Consider the following 11,302-nt stretch of genomic DNA (forward strand, 5'->3'; position numbering starts at 1 on the left):
TGTTGTGCAGCTTGCCATGTAATGAAGAGCAGACGAGTCTGCGAAGTTAATTACTGATACAGAGTTCCTTCCATGTTTCCCTTTGCTCGCTTTTCCAACCGTGCCCCAAGCTGTACCACGCCACACTCTCTCACTCCCTCCCTGTCTCTCTCGCTCTCCCTCCTACAGCGTTTGCGGCCATAATCGTAGTCGGAAAGGAATGCTGGCCATGATCTTGAACGTTGTCGCGCCCAACTTGCCGCCCAATGACAGTTGCACACAGGAGGCAAAAAGCTGGAGGCCCACTCCCCATGCAATCGGGGGGGGAAGAGCCATGTTACGGACCCTTCTTCTAGGTCAATCTTACCCTAGACACAGGTTACTAAAACCTCTTAGCCCTAATCTTTTACACTCTACAGCCGATATTGCCGGGGCGGCGGCGGCGCAGCAGTGAGCTGTGTTTGTTGCACAGGCCGGCCGTGTGTGTCCTGACTTCCGCGAGAGCACACCAGATGGGCTCCAACAGATGGGCTCAACGCTGATGGCTGTGCCGCCGATCCCTGTGTCTGCACGCGACGGATCTGCGCCATCTGCTTAGACGCACGGGGCACCCCTTTCGAGCTTGTTTCCTACCTGCAGAGATTTTAGGCTCGTGTACCCATTTTGACCCTCGCTCCGTCACGTCAGTGCCTTTCCACAGTCCCGGCACGAAGGGGTCAGCCGCTTCCAACTCGCCCAAGTCAACCGGAACGAAAGGTATGTTGGTCGGGGTGCCACACGGAAGGCCGACTCCTGTCCTCTCGGTTCGAAACCTCTAAGCGGCGCCTGACCACGACCCCGTTTGGTCCACGGAGCGGGGACGTGCTCTTCCGCCCCTTCACGAATCCGAGTTCTGACCGACCTCCGGGCACTGAAAGAGTTTGCGCAGTTTTCCCCCATCTGAACCGGTTAGATGCATCTCAGTGTTGCCCCCGAACTCCGCCGCGCAAACCCAGACGGCAACCCGGCAGAAGACCGCAGAAATCGATGTACCGATGACGATGGGGGTCGATCCGTAAGCCTGTCTTTCTCGGTCTTCGCGCGCTGTGGCGGTACGCCCCAAACCCGGTGAACCCTATTTCGACTCCGTTAGAAATGCGCCGCCGCTGGTTTCGTTACTCATCAAAACCACATCCGCATATTATTGCTCTCTTTAGAGGCGTTGCTCGCGGGCGCTCTCAATGCGCCTGGGGGTGTCAAGGAGGGCATATAGCAACAACTTTCGCCAGACCAAAACCAGCGGGTCGCTCTTTTGCCGTGAGCCCTTGCTGACCTGTCTCGCTGGTACACTCCCCCCCACCCCCTTTTTTCTCTCTGTCCCCACCCGAAGCAAAACCTTTACCTTCCTCTGCATCAGGGAGGAGGTCGCCGATCAGGGAAGCGGGCCGGGGCGATTTGTCTGTGAGCAAACGGATAGGGTAGGGTTTGACCGTGTTCGGTCCGTTTACCTGAGGGCAGTCAGACCACCAGCGGCTGCAGATGCAGCCCCCCACGCACACACGTCAACCCCGGGCAGACTTTGCTGACGAGTGCAATCACTGTCCCAAGGTGTATGCAAAAGAGAACCCTGTGAGCATAGTGTTGCGGCGAGGGCTTCCTCCATGCCCCCGAACGTGTCGAAATTTCGCTCGCATAGCCCTGACCCTCGTTCGTTTCTCGCCACTGCCGTCCCTCCACGTCTCTCTGCTTGTCTCTACCCCATCTCTCTCTCTCTCTCTCTCTCTCTCTCTCTCTCTCTGGCTCCAGCCTTCTTGCCACGGCCAGGGTAGCTTATGCAAGGACCCCGGCTGTCCAAAGATGTGCTAAAATCGAACCCTTTTGCCTTTCTGATAGGAAACCAGATTGGCTCTTTCAGTGCCATTACTGGTGCCATTCGGGCAATTACATCCTATCCGCCGCCTAGCTGTCCCCGTTGCCTCTCTTGTACGACATGCTGCAACCAACTGACTGACTGTTTCATTATTGAATCTGTGCTGCAGATCTGAAGGAGCTGACTAGCGCCAAGTCAAGCTGGCATCACAACTCCAAGGGAAGGAGAGAAGGGCGACCAATCTCCGGCAGCACTGTGAGTCGCGCCAGCTACACTCTGTTCAGTCTCGGCCCTCTGACATCCGCGGCCGGCCTCTGCTTCCTCTGCTGCCCCCCTCGCCACCGCCCGATCACAAGGATGAGAAAAATCTCACAGCCGAGAAGGGCCTTTGGCTCGCTGTGGTGTGAACCTCTAAGAAGTTCTGAGTGATTCTCTTTTGTACACCGTATCACCGCCTAGGGTTTGATTGTCTGTTAGGTGATAGGCGCTGGGCTGACAATCCCGGCAGCAGCAGCCATCCGTCCGGCCGTCCACGGGCAGAGCACAGTGTGTACTGCGGCACGATGGGTGTGATGACCCAATTAGATGTGTGAGCCGGCTGCTTCACAGAGGTTCCCTCTGTGCGGCGGCCCCTGATCACAATACCCTTCGAGGCATATCCATTCTTTCCTGACCCACACCTCGGTACACTCTGCTCACTTTTGCCGCCCTGGCCTCGCCGCCCGCTGCCCTCCGCTGGGTGTCCCAGGGAAGGATGCGTTCCCGTATTCCGTGTCCGCGTGCGTCCATCGCCTCTTCCCCCCTTGAGGAGTGAACAACTGAGTGGGTAGTCTATGAGGGACAGTTATTGTGGTTTCCATAATTTTCTCGGTTGTTTCAGAACAGACGAGCCCTGCTGATTAGGCCGGGAACGCCCTGCCTCTCGTTTCCCTCGGAGAGCCCTCCCCCAGTGGGCTCCCCACGGCGAACGAGCGGCTCTTTGGCTGCCGAGGCAAATATTGCAAGCACCCGTTGAGTCAACATTGTGATCCCAGCTGAACTCTTGTTGAATTTTAGGATGCGACACCCTCTCGGCGTTGATCAGGCAGGCCAGCACGGTAGCTTTGTCTCTCTCCCCCTCGGCCATCTCCCAGCCTCGCTCTTGACCCAAATGTGATTGTGTGCCTAACCCCTTGGGCTCCCATTTGCCTTGCAGGAAGACATCCCATGAGGCCACGCCCCTCGATATTCTGCTGCCGCTGAGACGGCCCCGACCGTGCTTCTACTGACCTCTCAAGGTGACCATCCCCCGCCGGCACCGGCGCGTTCCCTCCAGCAGTCCGCTCGCGCATTACTGTGGTTTCCGCCACGCTCGGCTTATGATGACCTCAGATAACAGACCTAATATAGTCTGAGCCTCGACTGTGATGGCAATAAACATCTAAGGGACTGAAGCACACCGCGGCGTTAGGGAATTCCTGCGAGACTGACGACTCACCTTCGGGCCTTTCCCTTTACTGTTGAATCGTCTAATTTGTGAAACGTGTGCGTGGCCATCGCGCCATTGCCGGTTTTGCCCCTTGTTGCCACCTCCCTCATGTGGCAGCGAGGCTTCCTATCTAACTTGGCATACATCATCGGGTGGCTCGGCATGGTAGAGCCGGTGTACATCGGGAACCGACATTCTCTCGGGTGCACAGTGGGCTCGCCTAATCAGCCCTCCAACAGATCTCTCACCTTCCCCCTCCCCATCCCCTCCCCACTGCAGGTGCGTGATCGGACTCCCAAAGCCGTTTGAGCTCCACACAGGTAAGCCGGGCAGAACGTGCCCTGCCCATGTTCCTTTCGCTGTCATTTGTGTGCGCTGCTGTGCCATTGCAGTGAATCCCATATCTTAGCTCCGTCAAACCCATGGGTCCGCCCTTTGCTGTCATGATGTTGTCAATTAGTCAGTACTGTATGTAATAAACAACTCCAAGTCCTTGTGCTGATCTGTTGGGTCCTGGGCAACTGCATATGCATAGCACAATTCAGGAGCGCTGCGCTCAAAACTGTTTGTGGAATTCATTCGCATCCCCTCCGCCTTTGTCCCCCGCCATGCAGGTATATAGATAGCTCTCTGCCTGAGGTCCCCTGTTGCCCGCCCACAACCGACAACAACATGTCCATGCGAACAGCGCCAACGCGCCCTGATCTGGCCGCAACGCTGTGCGTGCCTGCGTCTCCACAGTGCGCAGCAGGCAATGAATAGTCAGACAATAGCATCCCAGAGAGGAGTGCGGTGACTAGAACCCACCCCTCGCCCTACCCCATCTTTGCTCACGCTGTCCAGTTCGGCTCGCATCCGGGATCGATTGCAGTTCTTGTGTCGCCACAGGGAGGTGTTTTCAAACACAGAGAGAGGGCTGTACCGATGGGCACATGGACTGCTTTTGCTTATGTCAGAAAACTCTCCCCTGCGATGGTAGTGTGGGCCGCAACGTACCGGTCTCTTACTACATCAGGAGTTCGCCAGAGTGTGGAACAGGTGCTGGGCATAGCACAGAGATGTGGGGACTGACCGCCATGGAGCCAGGCACAGACGTTTGATCAATACATAGTGACCAGGCTCTGATGGCCACTCACAACTGCTAACTAGGTTGCAGAGGATTGCATAGACTACCAGACAGGTGCCAGCAACGCGGCTTCCAACGATTATCGGGACGGTCATCATCGGACCATAACACTTTGCGTTAGGTAGTGTCAGTGTTGCTCAAGGCCAAGCTCCCTTGCAAGGTTGAGGAGCCGCGAGCATGCGCCACGCGCTCGGCCGGATTGCCATGCGGGAGACAATGCCAGTGCGTGTTTGCGATGTTTCTCTGGGGCAGGCATTGGTACCCGGGCAGTCACGACCGGCGGTAGGTATGCACGGCATAGCGGGGGGCAGAAAGATTGGGCCGATGAATTTGAGAGAGGGGGGGGGGGGGGGGGGGGGGCCACCGGAACTCACGGAGCAGGAACAGCTATGAGGACAGCTGGTGAATTCTTTCGTTCACTCTTCTCAATTCATTCCCTTGACTGTGCAACCCAGGACCTGCAAGAACACGTGGAATTGCTCGCATCTGAACTCGACTGGGCCATGAAACTGCTGGCAGGCTAACCACAACTCATCGGCAGGCGCGCCCAGGTGAATCAGGATATGGAGGGGCTGTCCAGTGCTCAGACAGCCGGGCGGTCCACACAACAGGAGGATCTCGTTCACATGGCCAACTGCGACCCTGAGGATCTGGACCGCCCTTCATCTATTGATAGCAGTGGAGACAAGGTGGAGGAGGACAAGTGGAGACCTTCGGCTCCTGCGGCTGCCTCTTCCTCCCGGGCATTGACATCGTCAGCACCCCTGCAGACGCATGGGCCCAGGCCGCGGGGAAGCGGCAATGCCCCGCTGTCCTTCGTGGGGAACAACCATCGGCATCCTGTCAAGGTGCACGAGTACCTGTGCTGGCGCCACCTGGAGGGGAGGTGCTGCTTCTCACCAGAGAGCCGCCGCATGGCCGCCGCCACACCCCTGGTCATCGTGTCCATCCCGCCCTCCAAGCACGCCCGTCCCCAGCGAGCAGCAGAGACCAGCAACAGCGGCGCGGCTGAAAAGAGAGATCAGTCTTGCGCGGGAATCGACAACCCGGCAGCGACAAGGACGAGCAGCAGCTGGGCTGCAGACACTGCCCAAATCCGGGAGGCTGTGCTGCGGGTGAAGGATCTCCTTGTGGAAGCTGGTGTGGAGTCACAGGTAAGCCCCCTTGCCTCCCAACACACACACACACACACACACACACACGCGCGCGCGCACACACACACACATGCAGTCCCGTTGTGTTTCCAATGTGGTGTTGGGCGCTGTCGTGCTACGGTTCAGGTAGACTGCGACGACCGGAGGACTCCAGGGAGTAGATTCTGCTACTGGGAGGCGCGGGGAATCCTCCTCCGGGTAGAGATAGGCATCCGCGAGGCCGCCAACGGCACCGCCTGCCTGTGGTTGCACCCCCTACTCTCTGGGCTCATCCATGAGGCGCAGCAGAAGATTCTTGATCACACTGCACCTGGGGAGAGTCCCGACCTCAAGCAGGCAGGGCCTCGTCTGTCAGGCATACCGGTGGATGCTCTTCCCACCGTGTGCGGTTGGCTGCTTGCCAGCATAGCGATCCGCTTCCCCGGCTCCTCTATGCATGGGACAGTTGAGATAGATCGAGTCGTGGATCACACCAGAGAATCATGGGCAAATGCGACAGCAGGTGGAGCCGGGGCCGCCCAGCGTGCAACGCCATCCCCTCTGTGTCAGAAGCTCCACATTGGCCATGATCCAGGAGCCTCCACGGGGCTGTGTGTAGCTCACCTACGCTACCTTGTGGGGGTCGGAAAGCCCTGCCATTGCCTTGCCCACCAGCACATTAGTGCTGCAGGGCTCAAGGCTCTTGTTGAAGTCGGATATGCTGCAGCCTCCCCCAGCGGGAAAGGGAAAGTCGTGCGCTGGCCGACTGGGGGTGACACAGCGGCAGCAGAAATGGGATGCGGCACCACTGGGCCTGTGGCCGTCGTCGTGGCCAATTTGCCGGTTCCTTGCAATGCCTTCGAGCTGACTGCACAGCTGAGTGAGGCGTTTGCCAGTTTCAAGATGCTGAATGGTGCGGCCCATTGGCTGCCCGGAACATGAGACCTTCCTCCATGAATTGTATTCTTGTGCTATGGTATTTCGCCTGCACTCATGTTTGCGTTGGGGTCTGAAAAAAGGGGCGGGGCAGGGGGGGGGGGGGGGGGGTTAGACGAACGATGCATTGAATCCATCTGGCCACAGGTTTGTGGGGTCGCTGACAAACCCTCTCTGTATAATGCCTGTGTATTAGTGCATGGGAGCAAGACGAAGGGCAGCTTCAGACATGGCTGGGTGCGCGTCTATGTGGAGTCCGTGGACGATGCCAAGCAAGCCGTAGCAGCACTTGATGGCACACTGGTACCGCACTGCTCCTTGGCCATGTTTTGCAACGCGGAACGGCATGCGATCTGTGCCAGCGATCAGGGCTCCCTAGGCAGCTTCAGTCATTCTCGGAGCTTGCCTCGTTCTGTGTAGTTTTACGGGGTTGCTGCCTACGACCATGTGTTCACGCCGTGCGCTTCCTCGTATGCACGTGCACCTGCTCATCTCCGGCAACTGCGGCCTCCACAGCTTGATGATGAGAATGTCGTTGCTACCGTTGACAGGAGCACGATGGCCAAAAGCTTACAGTTTCGATGTCAGCCGGCCGCCTCGACACACTGTTCCCGCTCTTTCCCTTTGACCTTCGAAGTCAGCTTCGAGTGGACTCCGTTGGTGCCTTCTCCGTGACGGATCAGGTCACAGCTGACAGAGTCACCGATATCATCGCTGCCGCTGCCAAGGAGGCGGTGTTACTCGTTGACAGCGACATCAGCGTGTCCGAGAGATTTGCTGTCACAGGGCTCAGTGACAGCGACCATAGCAACGAAATGAACACGAGCCTCCTGCCACTTACAGTGACTGACGCTACTGCTTGCAGCGGAGGGAACACCTTGTCGCTGATGAGGAGGTTTGCTCATGTTCAGTCGGTGGAGCTGGATGAGGACCGGGTGACAGACTTGAGGCACAACGTTGACGCAGTCCTTCGTCACCATAGTCATCACCAGGAGGCAGGCCCGACCCCTGGCTCAACGCGCTCCGCGGTGTTGGGAACTGCCACGACGTTTTTGGGGGACTACCTGGAGCTTGCAGGCAGCCTAGTGCAGGACGTGGTCTTCCTGGATCCTCCATGGGGAGGCCCGGACTACGTCAGCACTGACCCAGGCGGGGCCTCCTGCCTGCAAGACCTTTTCCTAGGGGAGGTGCCTGTCTCCAGCCTGTGCAGGGGCCTGCTAGCGAGCAAGCGGGCGGCGTTGGTGGCTCTGCGGCTCCCGAGCCGCCTAACCGTTGATGCCTTCATGCAGAGCGTCGTCAGCCCAACGCCGTCAGGTGGGGATTCTGTGCTGTCCCACCACCTGCTCAGACGATGAGAACGCTGCCATAAGTCCCGGCCCCTTTCCATATTGGACGCAATATCCTCATTTCTGTCTGTCTGATGAGCACAAATTCTCCAAGAATGGCTTGCCCTTCTCCGTGTTACAGATGATAGTGATCGCTAGGAGGCATCTCTAAACCCTCTTCCCACCCCCCTTAACCTGTGCCTTTCCTCCGGCTCGTGCCTGTTCACATATACAGGCTGGAGGCCGAGTACTGGCACAGGCTCGGGAGGTGAAAGCTCACCGGCAAACAATCAGGGAGTGGGCCAGCCGCGGCACCCATCATCAGAATCAGATGGACTGCGGGATGACAAAGAGAATGCAATTGAGACCGGCCGAGCTGCTGCTGCTGCTGCTGCTGGAGAGGACAGGGAGGACACTGCGCCCAGCAGTGCTTCCCGTCTTTCAGCTGATGCTGGTGCCAGTACTGGGGGTGTTGAAGTCTATGATGTGTCGTTTCAGATGGGTCGATCCACACTGCTGGTACTGACCGCGGTGGACGCCACTGAGGCGTTGAGAAGAGAGGCTCTGAGTTTGCAGTTTGCTAGAAGGATGCGATGTGTTGGAGCCGCGGCCAAGTTGCAGTGCAGAGCAGGGCGGTGGAGGAGGCTTCCTCCCCTGTACTCGTAGTGTAAACAGATACAACCGTTAAAAGTCTCGTCTGCCAGGTTTGCGGACGACCCATGGCCGCCCCTGTGCCGTAGGTTTCCATTCACCTTTGTAATTGTGCGACACATTACCGCAATAGAACACGATTCATGGGTACACTGGCAGACGGCATTGCCTGATGGAGAGTGCTATCAGCTACTATGCAGTGGCCGCATTATAGTCACTGGACGCATCTTCGTGGCGGGGAAGTGTAGCTCAACAGCCTGGCAAACACAGGGTGACCACGAAACACTATCAAAAACGGCGGGAATGAAACAGGTAGGAGGGTACTAGGAAAGAAGAGGCCGAATCCTGGGAAATACGCCTAGCTCTAGGGCAGGAATGAACTGGCCGAATTAGAAAGCCGGGGCGCCGTCAGCCCGTCACAGCCAGCCCACCACCAACCCCTTCTTTCGTCACTGATCGCACGGACCTCGAGCCAAACTTTCCCTGATGAATTCGAAATTCAACTGTCCAAATCATGTGCAATATGCCGGCCACTGAGCAGCACATGGGCAACGTAATCAGGAGATATTATAATATGTACAACCGGCCCACCTTCTCCCGGGGGTGAAAAAAACTACGAACTGTAGCTAGCGGCCAGCGGGGTACCTACTCTACAGTCTACACAGAACAGTACATTCGTAGTCTCGTACGCGTACGAGTACTGCTGGGAGATACCAGCGATCAGCGCATGTGGAAAAAACACCAGGAGTACGAGTAGGGTAGGTACCCCTCGGTAAGAGATACCTGTCGCCACGGGGAACCGGACCTTTGGTACACAGTAGGTAGGGTACCTCTAGGGTACTACCTCTATCTAAACTCGTGGCTGCCCTGCCCTACCGAACCACGGCCGATCAACAAAGCCGATCACAAGCTGTGTTCGCTGATGTATCCATGATCTCTACAATACAAGTGCAGCAGCTCCTTGCAATTAGTACCTTAGCAGTTATCATATATATCGCTACACATTAGCTATCGCTAGCTGTTCGTCCCGACTCGTGCGAGTGGAACGTTGGCAAGCTCACGCTAACTCTCGGAGCATTCCTGACCGAGGGAAGGTCTATCCGTCTATACGCGAGACGTCCCTGAACACCCCTGCTCCAGCGCTTCAATATGTCCGTGGACGTCCCACTTTTCCCCGTCATTGCTGCCTGCACTGCCGGTATCTCGGCAGGTGCTTTTTGGTTCGGATCTGCTGTGGACACGCGAACCCTAAATTCGTTGATGGACGCCGGCGAGGATAGCGCCGGTGAGGAATGCACAACACGTTGGCAGGGTTTTTGGAGGGGATCGGAACTGTGGATTACTAACTTGAAATCTGACCAAAGCCACTGGCTGGTAAAGTGAGGCAAGTTTCAAAGGATCAGGAAATCTTGTGTAGTTGTGCACTGCACACGGTCTTGCATACTGCCCATTTTTGCAAAGTGTTGGAACGCATGTTGGTGGTCAGACACCGCTCTAACCTGCAGATGCCTGCCGTGATCACTGAGCAGTGAGGAAGTTCTTCCCAGTCTGGTGGCCGGCCGGCCGCGACTTCATGGTCCCGTCTGTCGCTCTGACTACTGCTGCGCAGCTCGGGGCATACGCGGTCACCAAGGATGTGGCGTGGCTATCCAGCGCAGGCATCAGCTTCTCAATTCTGCCCTACACAAAGTTTGGCATGATGAAATCGATCGATGCGATCCGGGAGGCAGACAAGCTTGGGAAGGAGGAACTTACTAAGGAGGTCAAAACCTTCAGCATGCTCCATCACCCTAGAACGGTGGCAGCCACAGCGGCCTTCGGGGTAGCTCTGGTGGCACTGACTCGCGCAAGCAAGTGAACGTTGCATTCCAAGTGCAGAGGCGATTCCCAACATGAGGCTTTCTCCCCAAGTGTCCATGCCCATGTAGTTCCGCAAAGCACTTCCATATCACCTCTGGTGTATGTATATCGGTATTTTTTAAATTTTGAGTTTATGAACTTGGTGGAGGGGGCGTGGCAGCTGCCTAACACGCCGGGACCAGAGCGTCTGCCATCTTTCATGGGCAGCAAGGGGCAGAGGAAGGGAGGATCTATACCATGCCACGAGCAGTGCAGAATGGCCGGAGCGCATGATGCCCAGGATTGAAGGACATGGTGGGGATCTCAGCGTAGCACAGAGAAGCCATGCGGCATACGAATGGGCTGCTGCTTGCAATGGAACGTGACAGCCACCCAACAGCGGTTGTACCGGTCGCACTCAGTACAACGAACGCATGTCGGTAAGAAGGGCTGGTGTTTTGAAATCTGGTGGGTAACAGCACAGCACCTTGAGCTCTAAAGCCCATGCCTGAAGTGAGTGCAAACAGTGCCCCAAGCTGCTGAAGCAATTCATCATCATGAATAATCAACCTGGCGGGGATGACAGGCACCTGGTGGGCTCTATGCGGCCAGCTGTCTGGATGGCATACCATAGCTGCATACCATAGGCAGGATCAGGTAGCGTACGCTTCGCCGGTCCTGCTGCTCATGTTGCCAGCCCTTGCCCTCCCTCATAACTGCGGCCTCCTTCACTTCATGTACACCTTGCCACCCACCATTTTGTGGGCTGGCCTACCATGCACCGTGGCCTCCCTAGCGAACTGCACGCCACACTTTGGGCAACAGAGGTCGCCGTTGGTGTAATCTGTCGTTATGCGTTCCACGTAGCACTTCACCAGGCCGCCCTTGCCTGACATGCAGTCAGGACATAAAAATATGGCTTCAGCGTCCAGACAAGCCTCTCAGCATTCGAATAGAACCATCTGAGCGGCGCTGGTCATGTCATTTCTGTGCAGA

General features: G+C 56.9%; 1 protein-coding gene and 1 long non-coding RNA gene across 2 annotated transcripts; both read left to right on the forward strand.

Moving 5' to 3' along the window:
* The first annotated feature begins 515 nt into the window (after positions 1–515).
* Positions 516–3,754, forward strand: LOC142356292 (uncharacterized). Its single transcript, XR_012761392.1, has 4 exons — positions 516–735; positions 1,998–2,083; positions 3,024–3,105; positions 3,576–3,754. It is a non-coding gene; the product is annotated as an uncharacterized LOC142356292 (long non-coding RNA).
* A 5,761-nt stretch (positions 3,755–9,515) lies between these two features.
* Positions 9,516–10,412, forward strand: LOC142356293 (uncharacterized). The gene is made up of 2 exons (XM_075408232.1): positions 9,516–9,752; positions 9,997–10,412. The coding sequence occupies exons 1-2, from the start codon at positions 9,617–9,619 to the stop codon at positions 10,323–10,325; spliced, it is 465 nt and encodes a 154-aa protein (XP_075264347.1). The 5' UTR covers positions 9,516–9,616; the 3' UTR covers positions 10,326–10,412.
* Positions 10,413–11,302: the final 890 nt, after the last annotated feature.

Source organism: Convolutriloba macropyga, unplaced genomic scaffold (genome assembly GCF_964194025.1).
Source record: "Convolutriloba macropyga unplaced genomic scaffold, txConMacr16.3 SCAFFOLD_6480, whole genome shotgun sequence".
NCBI lineage: Eukaryota > Metazoa > Xenacoelomorpha > Acoela > Convolutidae > Convolutriloba > Convolutriloba macropyga.